General features: G+C 48.0%; 1 protein-coding gene across 4 annotated transcripts in view; it reads right to left on the reverse strand.

Annotated features, from left to right (window-relative positions):
- The window catches only part of clstn1 (calsyntenin 1), a 32,428-nt gene that overhangs the window by 11,685 nt on the left and 5,632 nt on the right, over positions 1-15,111 (reverse strand). For 2 of the 4 annotated variants that reach the window (XM_067239931.1, XM_067239928.1), the window contains exons 2-10: positions 8,165-8,287; positions 5,346-5,375; positions 3,575-3,770; positions 2,777-2,985; positions 2,275-2,424; positions 1,417-1,602; positions 1,023-1,271; positions 542-663; positions 218-380 (exon numbers count right to left, since the gene is read on the reverse strand). In XM_067239931.1, the coding sequence (XP_067096032.1) occupies positions 218-380; positions 542-663; positions 1,023-1,271; positions 1,417-1,602; positions 2,275-2,424; positions 2,777-2,985; positions 3,575-3,770; positions 5,346-5,375; positions 8,165-8,287 (1,428 nt within the window). The remainder of the gene's footprint in view (positions 1-217; positions 381-541; positions 664-1,022; positions 1,272-1,416; positions 1,603-2,274; positions 2,425-2,776; positions 2,986-3,574; positions 3,771-5,345; positions 5,376-8,164; positions 8,288-15,111) is intronic. The other 2 variants (XM_067239932.1, XM_067239930.1) reach the window with 1 other exon arrangement.

Genomic DNA, 15,111 nt, shown 5'->3' on the forward strand with positions numbered 1-15,111 from the left:
GGCGTCGCTCGTCCGTGTCACTTCCTCCCGATCTTCCCCTTACTGGGGTTTGAACTCGGGTCCTCTGACTCACAACGCGACCACCAACCTTTCACCAGATATGCCACCGAAAAGCTTGATGGTGCTGGTGGGCGATGTTTATACTGAAGACGGAGTTTAACCAGTTCTACTGGGCTGAGCAACAACAGTACTGCCGGGTGAGGCAGGGTGAGGGTACCTTGCCAGCACGCCCCGATGGTGAGCTGCGTGCTGATCTTGGAGGAGTGCAGGGGGTAGTCCTCCGTCACCAGGAAGGGCTCGAAGGTGGTGCCGTCCACAAACAGAGACACGGAGGGGAAGTCCACGTTGAGAACGTAGTGATGCCACTCTTTATCACACACCTGGGGAGAGAGAGAGAGAGACAGAGAGAGAGAGAGAGAGAGAGAGAGAGAGGAAAAAAGAGATGAACACAAACAAAAAGACAAAGGGTCAGAAAGAGAGAGAGAAACAATTTGCACCACTTTCACTCTCATTCTTGGGCGAGGGGTCAAAGGTGACTGACCTGGTCCAGTTTCCAGTGGAACTCGGCTGGTTTGTAGTTCTCAGACTCGGTGGGGTCCTGGCGGAGGAGCAGGATGAGGCGACAGTTGTGCACGTAGAGAGAGTAGTGGTGCCTGTTCATCTCTGTAGGGGGAGGGGAGGGGGAGGGGAGGGGGGCATGGGGGGAGGAGGGGAGGGGGAGGAGGAAAAGTATGAGGAGATGGAGGAGGAAGATCAGTGTTAACCCCTGTCTGCAAGTGGTCATGCTACTTATATTGTGTCTTAAGACAAGATATCCTATCATACCTTTTCAATTTCCTCATCTAAAACATTCTACTCACCCTAGTCTCTATAAAGAAAACCTACCAGGTGTTTTCTGACCTGTACCCAGAGGAACCACTGAGGTTTCTGTGCTTTGAATCGTCCTAACCCCCCCACCCCGCCCATCCCAGCGGCCCTGCCCGTCCCAGCGGCCCCGCCCATCCCAGCGGCCCCACCCGTACCTGTCTTGTCAGAGTTGCAGAGGATGGTCTCCTTGTCGTGGGCACCGGGGCCGTGCCTCACCCAGACAGACACGGTGAAGGGCTCCTTCAGGGAGCTGCTCACCACGCCCTCTGGCACCCTGACGGCCTGCGTCCCATTGAACTCAAACACCTGGTCGCTGTCGTGGCCGTTGTCCGTGGGCAGGCCCACCGTCCAGTTGGCTGAGCTGCTGGGGGCGGGAAGGAGCTCCACAGTGCCGCTGCTGGCACCTGGGACACACACACACAATACACACACACCAGTTAGGAACACAAATACACACACACACAGTTAGGAACACAAATACACACACACAGAGTTAGGAACACAAATACACGCGCACACACATATGGTTGGAGAAGGACGGTTTCTCACCACACAGCTTGTGAAGAGACTTCTCAGAGTATGTGTCTCTGTCGCAGCCCTTGCCGATGTGATTGGTCTCCAGCTCGATGATGGCCTGGATGGAGGTGATTGGCTCATCGCAGGTCTCCACGTGCATGCTGGGAAAAAGGGCCAGGCTGCCGGTGCCAGGCTCATACTCGATCCTCTTGTTGAATCCTGAGAAACAGAAGAGGGAAGGAGAGAGAGAGAGAGAGAAAGAGAGAGAGAGAGAGAGAGAGAGAGAGAGAGAGAGAGAGAGAGAGAGAGAGAGAGTGAGTAAGAGAGAGAGAGTAAGAGAGAGGGGGAGAGAGCGACAGGATGTACATCATCATCCAGATATCCCATAATATCCCATTATCACAAAAATGAAAAAGATCCGTTCCCGGCTGCTGCTTTAGCTTCGGTTCCCTCACAAGACAATAAAAGACACCTGTAAAGCTAGCTGGAGGCTGGGGAGAGGCCTGTAAAGCTAGCTGGAGGCTGTGGAGAGGCCTGTAAAGCTAGCTGGAGGCTGGGGAGAGGCCTGTAAAGCTAGCTGGAGGCTGGGGAGAGGCCTGTAAAGCTAGCTGGAGGCTGGGGAGAGGCCTGTAAAGCTAGCTGGAGGCTGGGGAGAGGCCTGTAAAGCTAGCTGGAGGCTGGGGAGAGGCCTGTAAAGCTAGCTGGAGGCTGGGGAGAGGCCTGTAAAGCTAGCTGGAGGCTGGGGAGAGGCCTGTAAAGCTAGCTGGAGGCTGGGGAGAGGCCTGTAAAGCTAGCTGGAGGCTGGGGAGAGCCCTGTAAAGCTAGCTGGAGGCTGGGGAGAGGCCTGTAAAGCTAGCTGGAGGCTGGGGAGAAGCGAGAGGCCGTTCGTACCCTGCCATCCCGGCTTGCAGGTGGGCTTGATGCTGATCTTGACAAGGACGTCTTCTGACGCACGGTTCTTGCCGCAGTCGTACGCGGTCACGGTCAGCTTGTACATGCGCTCCTTGCTGTAGTTCAGCTTTTCCGTGTTCTTGATGTAGCCTGGATAAAATACAAAATATAATAATACAAACAAAGATTAGAGGATGGCCTTTCATTGTTGTTGATGAAGCTACAGGCAAGCTAATATGTAAAGTAAACACAGCTGTTAAAAAGAAAGAAAATATAGTCATATCTGTAGGAAGACATGAAAGAGGCTGTCAGAGTAGGGGTGCCTGTCAAGGTGATACTTCAAAGGCGAAGCAAGGCGCCGAATTCAAATCGACGGCTTTACATCGCAAATGTTTGCTCAGATCAATTGAAAATGGCGTTGTGAGCCCCGAGCTCCAGGGCTGTATTTGAGCTCCAGGTTTCTGGGCAGGCGGTGCTGCGGGCAGCCGTGCGGGGTCCTTACCCTCCTTGTCGATGGTGAAGGGCACGTCAGGGGTAACGATCTCGTAGTTGCAGATCTGGCTGAACTGGAAGGAGCAGTCGGCGTCCACAGCCTCCACCTTCAGGATGCTGTCGTACTTCTTGCCCTCGATGACGGTGGCCTTGTAGGACTTGTCCTTGAACACGGGGGAATACTCGTTCACGTCGTTCACCTGGATGTGGACGGTGGCCCTGGAGGGGCAGAAATGTAGAAAGGCAAATATCAGAACGGCAGACAAAATGCTCCACATTCAGTGACGTTGAAGGAGTGGCCACAGAACATCAGACACTTCAATCAATCTTTGTTGTTTGCTTTCAACAGGATTAAAGCACTCGGAAGCAGTTTTAGTCTTAATTTGTGCGTAAGCACATTCTTACTTTCTTACTTATCAGATTCATATACTACAGAGGTTTGACTGTGGGACTAATCAGATCAACAGAATTATAAAAGGACTGCTGGCACAAGCAGCCCAATATCTGGACTACTGCTTGTTGACGGTAAAAGGGTTTTTAATCGAACTAAATCCAGTCAAAGAGAAAAGGATGTACTCCTGCACTGTACTCATGCAGTGACGGAGCCCGAGTGCACACCCCTGCTGCCCTCCATCAGAACAGCCCATCAGAATGTGGGCTGTATTTATGCTGTGTATTTATGCTGTGTTTATGTATATATATTATATACATAAACACACAAAATGTAAGTGTGTGTATACATACAGAATATATATTTATATACAATAGTGTGTATATATATATATATAGACATGCTGTGTACACGTACTTGTGTGATTTCTTCATGTTGGCGCCGTCTGGGCCCTCCCCACAGTCGTAGGCCTGGATGGTGAAGGTGTGGTCTTTCTGCAGCTCACAGTCCAGCTTTTCCTTGGCCCGGATCACGCCCTCCCCCGTGGACTTGTCCAGAACCACGGCCTCGAAGGGAACGTTCTGCCCGTGGATCCTGAAGCCGCAGATCTCACCTGGACGCGAACCAAGAACCGAGAGAGAACCGAGAGAGTGCTCAGGAACAACCAGGAGAGGAGGACAGAACCGTTCTCACAGCCTTAGAAAAGGGGGTTATGTTAAACCAAACCAAAATATTAATAAAAAATAAAATACAAAACACAAATTCACACAAATAAATAAGATCAGCCAAAGGTTTTGGCAGCCAGGGGGGTTTGTACGTTGGGGTGGGAGGGGTGGAGGGTGTCTGGAGGGTGGAGGTGGTCTGTGGAGGAAGCCAGAAGCACTGCTGTATGGGTGAGTTACTGGAGGGTGGGGTGGGGGTGGGGGTGACTTTTAGTATCAAAAAGCCTGAGTGTCTCGTCCAAACCACTTGATGACATCGCATCCAGTCATGCAGGTAGAAACCGAAAAAACAAGTGGACAGGCATTTCACAGGAGCACTTTCTGTCACTGAGTAAACAACTGATGACACCGAACCAAAGGTAGGAAGGACTGTGTCCCATCGATTAGAATAACGGAGCAAGGAAGAGTACAACAGAAAAAGATTATAACTGAGGTGGAAGGAAACCAAAGTGTAATATAAGCATTATGAAAATGTGGTCTAGTTCCATTTCAGAGTTAGTCATCAAAACATAATACTGTGAAAGAAACAGAAACTGAAGCGAAAAAATTAATCAACTGGAACATTCTATCCGTTTAAGATTTGTTCATTTTAGATTGAGGTAAGTCTTCCTGTGCAATTTTGCCTCTCGCTCGAAACTATTAAGAAATGAAAACAAAATCATAAGAGTACCAAAACAGTACAATAGCAGTAGTAAAACGAAATCACTGGATGAGAATTGGGGGTTAGAAATATCAACTTGCTTGACATCCACATCAAATGACAACTGCAGCCATGCTATGGTGTAGATTAGTGCCAGAGAGAAACCTCCTTCAGAGGTGAACGATATCTTCACAGCAGAGAGAGTTTGCATTAGTTAACAATCTCAGCAACTTGGCTTTGAAGACTCTGGACAAGACGCATTGCCAGTGGTAAACAATACCATCAGAAGTCATCAAACCTGCACAATGCTAATGATGATCCGGCTTGTTAAAGCTCCATCGAAATAGTCAATGTCTGACTTGTTGGTCCTCGTATAAGACAGCATTGAAAGAATACTTTGGATTTGGTCCAGCTTATATTAGAATTGTAAGTCCGATTTTTCAATTCAGTCTCTTAAGTAAGAGAAATCTGAAATGGATTTGAATTTTGGGTTGTTTGGATTTTTGAGACCAACAACTGTTCTTATTTTGTTTTTTGTTACATCCCTGATTGGCTGAAACACTGTTAGGGTCTGCAAACTACAATGGATGTCTCATGCACAGATATTTCTAATCACGATTTACCCCACATCACACTTTTCATCCAGTTGTTGTACTTTCCAGAAATTTGGGGTGAGAAAAAACATAAAAAGTTGACAAACCAAATGAGGAGGAGATTACTGAGCATGACAGAAGGTTCTGTTTATAGTGCAGATGCTATTTTGCGTTAGTGGGTTAATAACCAAAAGAAAACTGAGCACAAGGCAGGAGAAAGAGCCCATCATCACCTTCTTTGGTGAAGGTCACCTCAAAACTTTCTACAAAAAGGGAGAGAGAAGATACACCAAAGTCAGTTAAGGAAAGTTTGATGAGCAGATATTAGACAGACAGCGAGACAGCGAGAGAGAGAGAGAGAGAGAGAGAGAGAGAGAGAGAGAGAGAGAGAGAGAGAGAGAGAGAGAGAGAGGGAGGGAGGGAGGGAGGGAGGGAGAGAGAGAGAGAGAGAGAGAGACAGAGAGAGAGAAAAGAGAGACAGAAAGAAAGAGGGCAGGATACATACAGGTATAGGCCAAATAGGATACACATTCACATTGAAGAAAGTATAGATTTAAAGTTTGAAATAAGAAAATTAGAGAAGTCCTAATATCCCTTGCAATCAACTGAATCCTCATTTCCCATGTATAGTCATTACCAATGCAGACAACAGTGTCTCTCAGCATAAAACCACACCATTTTCTCAAACATCACATGAAAAGACAGAAATACAGCGTGCTCCTAGTTTCAATCTAGAACGGTTCGGTTGTGCTTGGTTGACACGCTGTTCCGGGCCTCTCGTGGGTGGAGCTGTCTGTTTTGTTTTCACCTAGACAATTAGAAATGGATTTCCCATTAGAAGCCGCTGTGTAGGGCCAGTCATGCATTGGGAGCCAGGGGCTGGCCTCCCCTCACTCTGCCCAGGCTAATGACCTCCTCACTGGGGGCTCTGGAAACCCCAGAGCATAGCACTTCCAGGCCCTCAGATCCATCTAGAACCCCCCCCGTCCCCGTCCCCGTCCCCTTCTTCAATTATTATTTTTTGTTGCCATACAGCACAATCCAATTGATTCAAGACCCCCTTAAAGTGCACTGCAAACACCTACAATCCTCCCAGGTCAGTAGGAGCAGATTGGAGAGGGAGTTTCTGAGAGTGTTTCGAGTACATTTACATGTAGTCATTTAGCAGACGCTCTTATCCAGAGCGACTTACAGTAAGTACAGGGACATTCCCCCCGAGGCAAGTAGGGTGAAGTGCCTTGCCCAAGGACACAACGTCATTTTGCACAGCCGGGAATCGAACCGGTAACCTTCAGATTACGAGTCCGACTCCCTAACCGCTCAGCCACCTGACTCCCACATAGTAGAGTAGCCTAGTGTGTGAGGCCTATTATGTTTACCTAATGTAGAGAGACATAGGACAAGGGGCTCTCTGGCCATGCTGGCGTTTCAAAAGCTGTTCCTTAAAAACGAGTCGAAACGGCTCAATTTCAGAGCGCTGTGCTGCGCTCGATCCATTTCCCTCAGAAAAGTAATTATCAGGCTCGCAGGGAAACGGAAACAAAAGCTTTGTTTCAGAGGTACAGTCAGAATGAGGACTAGTAATGAGGAGTCTCTGCTATAGGGCCGCATCTTTGCTTCTTATTCACAAGGGAACACGTAACCCAAATCCTGCAGCTAAATGTTCCCTGTTTGTTTCCCTCAGTCCCAGTTCTGGGGCGCCGACATGCATGGCTACCCCCGGTCTCATTTACAGGGTGTATAAATACCCAATACACGCAACCCCCAGCCTCCCCCAGCCTCTGTAAACCCACAACACACACATTGGAGCGCCCACATCCAACCATCATCTATCTACTATTCTTTAACCTCATTGGTTGGCTTCGCGGTGGGCCTCGTGTGATTGGTCGAGGGGCCGGGAGACGGTCACCCCTGGTGCCACGTGACGACGGCCTGTTTGCTCTCGGGACACGCTGTCCGCTTTCATCGAGCCGCTCTTCAAAGAGGAGCTCCACACAAAGAAGGCACCGGCGCTGAGAGAGCTCGCTATTGAGCCCCAGTACAGTGGGAGAGGACGGGGGTATCATGTGATGCAGGTGAACAGTGCCCTCTCGACCGCATTATCGTTTTACATCTGAGCTCCTTGTACATCTGAGATGCGGCTCGACATAGAGCTGCCCCGGCATACGAATCGAACGTACCCGGAGCTCAGGGCTGCCCTGGCGAACAAATCAAACGTCAAAGCAACCAAATCAGGGCTGGACGAATCGTTTGAATGTTGTCAAAACTAAACGTAACGTTCTAGGAGATGTGGGGTGTTAGACTCCGTTCTCTGCCAGCAAACATGCTCACCTCTGCTGACGAAGCGCAGTCCTTAAGAGATGTAAGCTGTGATAAGAGAGCAATGAGTGGGGGTGGGGGGGGGGGGGGTGTTGGGGCCGTGAGGGGGGTGGGGGTGGCTAAGGACCAGTCTCCATGGGATGGGGTGGAGGGAAGCCATGTTTGAACGCAGGCCAAACTCAATCTCTCTGTGATTAACAAAAAAACCTGTCTGGGCCTAAACTAAAGTTGCTTTGGCACATGTGCCTCAGTGCCACATGTGAGATGTGCCTCTTCCTTGGAGTTCATCATTAAAAGAAAATGCTGATTGATCTGGATATGAAAGGGGGGCTTGTGGTGAATATGGGAACCAGCTGGAATACAATGCCTCGAACATGCTGACAGGAAAGATTTGATCAAAGTCCATGCGAACAGTGTGGCCTTTCAATGCATCTGTCTTCTGTAACTGGTAGGGTAGCCCCAATCTCACTCATTAGAGGGTCTGGTTTTCATGGTTAAAAATAAAGTGGGGTGGGTAAAGCTCACTAACCCTTACCCTATCCTTCTAAAGATAATTCCAATCGCCAATCCCCTCCGAGTTATTTTGGCTGGCCATGACGGGTCTATATACAGCCATCTTCCAACTTCGTGGACATGGTCCCTGATATTCATTCAAGCACACCAGGAGAACTCAACACGCGAGGATATCAAGGTCAGAGGTCAGAGACAGCCCAGCGGTCACACGTCCTCTCACCTGCGTAGCGTAGAGGTGCATCCTTATCCAGGGCGATCAGGGGAGGATCCAGAAGAACTTTGTCGTCGTTTTCTGTGACGATCCCGTGGTACGTTGTATCGATCCATGGTTTGTGCTTATTAACTGCAGGGGAAGAAACGAGAGAGGAGAGAGGATCTGTGTGAATGCCAAAACAATTCAAAGAAATTTATTTTTTCTTCAGGTGAACACAAGTATTTTTTTAATGCTTTTTCCATCTTCAGGGGTCATTAAGAGGCCAGACTCGTTCAAGGTCCAAGGCAACTGTATAATACTGTCACCAAAACACATGGATTTCCACAGATGAGCCTGAAATCCTCTGCAGGGGCTGTATATGCCAGTGCCAGCCTGACCAGGTCATATCTGTGGACTCAGCCAGGCTGTGCAGCCCAACCGGATGGGTCCTGACACTAGCATCATCCGGCCAATCACAACGCAGCAACCCAGCAGACCGGCACTTTGGCTCGTTACAGCATCATGCTCCGTTGGCCCGGGCAACCGCCCAGCTGCAGACGAGAATCTGTTTTAGCTGGCAGCGGCAGAAAAACATGCAACGTGCTTCAGGGCCGGATTACTTAAAACTGTGTTTGTGTGTACCTGTGTGCGTGCGGCTGTGTGTGTATATATTTACATTTAGTCATTTAGCAGACGCTCTTATCCAGGGCGACATACAGTAAGTACAGGGACATTCTCCCCGAGGCAAGTAGGGTGAAGTGCCTTGCCCAAGGACACAATGTCATTTTTGGCACAGCGGGATTGGAACGGCAACCTTCTGTTTACTAGCCCGATTCCCTAACCCCTCAGCCACCTGACATATATACAGTATGTGTGTGTGTACATACGTGTATATGTGTTGAGAAGGGCTCTCTTGCAGGACAATGTGTGTGTTCTCCTGTTCATAAGATTTCCTCTGAGACAGTAGCTAACAACGACAAGCCTGGAGTTAACACTTTCCGAAGTTCCACATTTAATGAATGTGGTTATTCAGTTATTTACCTGCCTGTGGTGCCTGTTCAGCTAGACACCTTCTTCTAACAATGGTGTCATCAGTTCTAGGGCGTGATATTCAAGCAGTGTTGTATTTATGTTCACTGGATCCCATTTTAAAATTGGATGGAAAGCTGTTTGGCCCAAACTATGCGTGGTATGCTATAGCTACATATGTGTTGCTATAGTCTTCAGGTTGACTTCAGGTTCATTAAGTTTCAAACCACACAAATAGACCAGACTGCTAGGATGTCCTCTAATTGCCCCCCATTTTGGCATAACAATCAACGGCATTTTGTGTGAGACTCGGTAACTGCTCGCTACCGGAAGTTATTGATTTGGCTTACGCAATTGGCAGAAGTGATGCGGAAACGTCAGTTGGCCTTTTCGTTAAAGTGCTAAGCGTAACTATTGGCGTTTCGGTCATGATGAATTAAAGGCAAAATGTAAATTAAAAATGAGTAAGGATTGTAATAATCATTTACCAACAGTATATATAAAATTTTTTCATACTTTAGTTTTCATTGGTTTGGTGTCCCACCTGTATTACCCAAGCTGACCACTTAGTGCGGGATGCGGCCCACAGGTTGGGAATCGCTGGCCTAGGCTAGTATATTCTCCTGCTGAGGCGGATACCATTACTGACGTGCTGGCAACACCATAAAATATCTGACAAAACCACGTATTGTAGTTAGCTATAGACGGTACAAAATACAGCGCCATCTTTAATAGATCGACCATCTTTAATAGATCGACCATCTTTGGCCAGATAGATGAACAAAAGTCAAACCAATGAGCAACAGTGGTCACAAAATGAAACTTTATGGAAAAAAAATAACAATGCTATGGTCCAAATCAATCAGAACCAACCGTCAATACTGAACACGCATGACATGGAAGTAGGCATAACCTATTCTCCTTACTTTCTAAAGCTTGACGCAGGCTCAGATATACAGGCACACAGCTTCTAGGAAATGTGCTTAAGCTAAACTGATTGAATTTGAAGTGTGAAATCCAACACATCATTTACAATACGTTGTGTGAAATTGACGACAGGCCCTCAAAGACTAGACAGCTTTATCACCCTTCGCCATGCTAGAATAAACGTGCCTAACATCTACTGTGCGGCTTTCGTTTAGACAGACAGCATGTGATATGAGAACAACACAGAAACCGGGCGCTAATTTGCACAAACTGCTGCAACTATTTTTCATTCCTGACGTTACTAATGGGTCAATTTCTGTGTTTGCGGCCTAGCGCTAATGCTAAGCTATTATCGTTATGGGAGAGGTTTAGAGCTAGACTTCAAAGGAAAGGGAAGCTTTGGGGCCTTAGATGCAAAGGAGATTAGGGAAGGGGCTCTGAAGGAGATGTGATTTTTTAGGGCTTGATGTTATTCTCTAACATAACACTTGGCAGGGTGGGTTGTTTAGCATGGCTGTGCACCAGTTCCTTACTTTTATTTTATTAGGTCGCCAATGATCCTATTCTGTGTGTGCATGTGCACTGCTATTTCAATTTCAACCAGGGGGTCTATCAAACCAGCTCCCATATGGAAGCAATTGTGATAACACAAAATAAGACGAACATTTTGACCTCAAGCATTATACTTTTCTACAGACTGAAATGGTTGCCACTGGGAACAGATACAGATAAAGCAACAACCGGAAATCTGCAAATCTGCATCGTTACGCATTTAATCAAAGTAACCTAAACGTAGCAAAGACAACAGTCAGCCATTTTGAAATGAGTAAGACAAAGGGCAGATGGCCAGAAGTCAGGGTCTTATTTATGCTGTGGATAAAACATAAAACATTAGACTAGGAAGTATTATCTCAACAGAAGCAGATGTAAGACACATGTATGTCACAGTTATATAAGGTATGTGTGCTTATTTTGATTGTAGCCTATGCGAATATGAATCACATGGATCACGACATACTGCGGACAATACCCACTATGGGTTACCTCCCGGCATTGGTTGTCTTTCAAAAACATAAATCTAAACAAATATATAGAGGAGGGGAGGGGGGGGATTTAAATATACCGACATGTAGACTTTTAATGAGACTAATTCAACATTCTGAAGTGCCCAATAAGCAGAACGATGTAGCCAAGGCTAATTAAGTCATTTTAATGTGCCTAATCAGGGGGCCTAATGACCAGGCTGAAAACACAACGGGTGACTGGAACGGTTAAAGGGATACGGATGTCTGAGAACATCTGAGATCTCTGTGATCGTGCCAGCTGAGGGACTTGATAAGCTCTCTTAGCCAGGAGTCATCCAGAACGTACGCAGGGTGGCCCCAAGTAGAAATGCATATGTGCTTATATTGACTGCAGGTCACAATATGGCCACAAAGGAACTGTACACTGCCTGTTGTTTACAACATGGTCACAAAGGAATTGTACATTGATTGTAGTTCCAGCTACTGAATACAACCACAGAGTAACAGCAATCAGAAACCGACAGGGTACCAAACAAACCACTCCCAGCAAAGACATTCACCTCCGGAGTGTTTCGTGAGAAGGTACCTGTGGGTCGCATACTGTCAGACACGGAAGACCCAAACACCAAACGACCAGTTCACTCATTACTGTAGGAGCAGAGAACAGTGCACGGCAACATGCAGTTCAGCCGCTACTACTACTACTACAGCAGCAGTATGTGCTAGCTGCACAGATGGCAAGCCAGCTCATGACCAGGGCCTCAACAGTACCTGGTATTGCAATCCTGTTACCCATCATGGTAACGTATTGGCATCTAATCCCATAATGGGATGCTCCTAGTTCATTCACTTAACAAGGTCGAGGGCTGGGGAGACTTAAACAAAGGCATTACTCAGACATGGCTTGGGCTGTGCACAGGCCCATGTTATAAAATACGGCTGTTAGAAATGCCTCCCGGTCACTGGGTGTGAGGAGTTGACTGTTTTGACAGTGCCTCAGCGCGGTGCTGTGGCAGTGAGCTGCTGGGTGGTTGGGAGGACGGGATGACAGGCGCTGTGACGTGTCGGAGAGAGTTTTCTCGATATGAATCATCTGTGACCTCTGGGCAGTCGGAAGAAGATAATCCGGGATGATGCTTTGAGCTGCTCTTCTGTGATGCCATTTGCTGCTACGCATTAAAAAAACTTCGAAAAGTATTTTTTTTGGTGAGTGCGTTCTCTTTGTCATGTTGAGAGGTTCATCTACGACCACGGCACCCCCTGTATTTATTTTTGTTTGTCGAGGAAATAAGAGATGTGCAAAATATCTCTGTTTTTGACTGTGTTTACCAGGGCATCTACCGATCTCTCCTCCCCATGCAGCAGGCAAACACTGGCGCAAGATCATCTCGGTTTCTCTCTTCCTTCTCATGTTCCGCACTCAGCTTTGAGGAATCATCTGCAATTGTATATTGCGTGCCCGCTCCAAAAGAGCTTCTTTAACGCGCGGGGGGGGGGGGGGGGTTATATTTAGTCCAAAACATTTTTTGAAATGCAAAATTCATCGCCCTCTCTTCAAAGGCAGGGGGATGTGAGTCATTCTGTGCCTTGCCACTGTGAGGAAGAGACTGTTTACTCTGAGTAGGGCCAAACAAGCCAGGTGTTCTGCTCCTCAAGCTCCTTTTTTTAACATTTGTCGAGTGAGTGACTTGGTTCTCCTTTCTGTGTTAGTGTTTGAGAGCCAACTGTCCCATCCTCACTCAGATGTTACAGCTGTGAAGACGAGGTTTGAGCACACTGACATGATTGTGGGAGGCGAGAGTCAAACTCTCAGAAAAGAAAAGGGTTTTAAACATGAGACTTTATCAGTGATTGGAGTACAAGGGTGAAGTCCCTGTGGTGAGGTCTCTACCAGAACACCAGTCTAGTCTCCACTGTTGTGTAGTTCCAGCTCATGGTCAACCAAAATCCATCCAATAAAATGTATGTAGAGCGACACAGAAACAGAACTCCTTGTATCCCAGTGTATTCTTATTCTTTAGCAGCTACCAATACTGTTTGACCTTTATAGCCATGCTGATACACATCCTGTGAGAATTACAGGGTCACAATAGGTCCTGGTAATCCTGCATTACAAAAGAACGCCCACACAAAGACACACACACACTCACACGTTAGGATGTCTCTCTTCAAAAAAAAAAAAAAAAAAAAAAAAAAAAAAACAGGGATGGATGACGCAGCTATCAGCTCCCTGTATCTCCATCCTGAACCCATACACGTGTCAATCCTCCAGCCATCCGTCACTGCTGGCAAGATAAGGCCGGTGTATTGACAGGCTTCTGTTCACCCAGAGCTTAACAGGAGAATTACAGCACAGCCCTGCAGCACATGGAGACTCAGCCTTTAGACAGTTGGTCTGTGTTAATCAGATGAACTCTGATCATGATGCTGTTGTGTAATGACTCCAATGGGAGCCCAGGCGTCAGATATGGAGCTGTGTTTCCATTACACGGCCCAAGCTCAAAAAGGTTTCCATCCAGGGTGCCCCGGTAGCTCACTGGTTAAGGGTGCGTGCCATGTAGGCTGAGGCCTTACCACAGCGGCCTGGGTTCGAATGAGGCCATGGCCGTTTGCTCCACGTTTTCCCCTCTCCCTCTCCCCCTCCCCCTCCCCCTCCCCCTCCCCCTCCCCCTCCCCCTCCCCCTCCCCCTCCCCCTCCCTCCCTCCCTCCCTCCCTCCCTCCCTCCCTCTCTCCCTCTCTCCCTCTCTCCCTCTCTCTCTCTCTCTCTCTCTCTCTCTCTCTCTTCCTCCCTGCCTTTCCTGTCACACTTCACTTTAAACTGTCCATTAGGGCGTGAAAAATGCCTTAATAAAACGTTTATACAAAATTTTAAAAGCTTTCAATTTTAACCGCCAGCACTGCATCTCCACCCAACCCCATGACCCTCCGAAGTCTCTGCTTAGATCTAAAACCAGCGGTGGCAGTTATTAATTGCGTGGTAGGTGTTGCAAGGCGGTATCTCCAGCGAGCAGGTGAGAAATAGCCCCTCTGACTGTTCACACTTATCCAGGGAGCCACTTCAAGGGCTGCCTGGAAATATGCCTGAGAGGAAGCTGTAAAGCTGGAAACTGTAAATTATTAGAGCCATTTGATGAATCCATGTGAAGGATTCGCCGATCCGAATTCAAAGACATGGGTGGCCATTGTGCTGGTGAGTGTGCTTGTTAACTTCATTGACCAGGAGGCAATCAATGAAGTCAATCTGGCTGCCGCCTGAAACACTGGGCAGCACGTCAGTGTTTGCTCAGCCCAGGGAGAGTCTGGAGCTTTCTGAACTCTAAGCCACAGAGCAGAGACTGTTCTGGGAGTGTCTGCATCCCCTGCAGGCAGGGCTTGGGGCCCCTCTCCCCAAACATCTCTCTCACAGGGGACCCTCAGTCGGGCTAACAAGACACAGCGTTTGTTTGTCCACCGAGCAGTCACAACCGACGCCCCAGGCCCCCCACCACCAGGCCCCACCAGCCTCCAGAAGGTCCAGGGGTCTTACTATGTTGGGGGGTGGGTACGGAGGGCCTGAATGCAGCTCAATCACCTCTCTGTGAAGGGAACACACAAAGAGCCAGTGAGAGTGGAGCGCACTGAACAGCTCCGAAAGAGCTTGGTAGTGTGTGTGTGTGTGTGTGTGCGCCTATGTGACCCCCGTGGCGGTGGGCTAGTAGTGTGTTCTCTGCTTACCTGTTTCCCAGGGTACCTTGTGGTGTTGATGTGTTCAGACACAATGCACCGCACCGGCTGTATTTCTCACAGCCCGCGGGAGATGGTGCCACACCCTATCACATGTACATCCTCAGCCTGAAGAGCTATGGCTATGAAACCCCTCAAACATGGGCTTGGATTACACTGCCTTGTGAACACCAGGAGGAGAGATCCTGGGTTTCTCACCAGTAAGGGCATCATCAAGGCTTGTCGTAACTGACGCAAGATCAGGATTCCAGATCAAAAACGTATCTTTT

The sequence above is a fragment of the Osmerus mordax genome, chromosome 7 (assembly GCF_038355195.1).
Source record: "Osmerus mordax isolate fOsmMor3 chromosome 7, fOsmMor3.pri, whole genome shotgun sequence".
Taxonomy (NCBI): Eukaryota; Metazoa; Chordata; class Actinopteri; order Osmeriformes; family Osmeridae; genus Osmerus; species Osmerus mordax.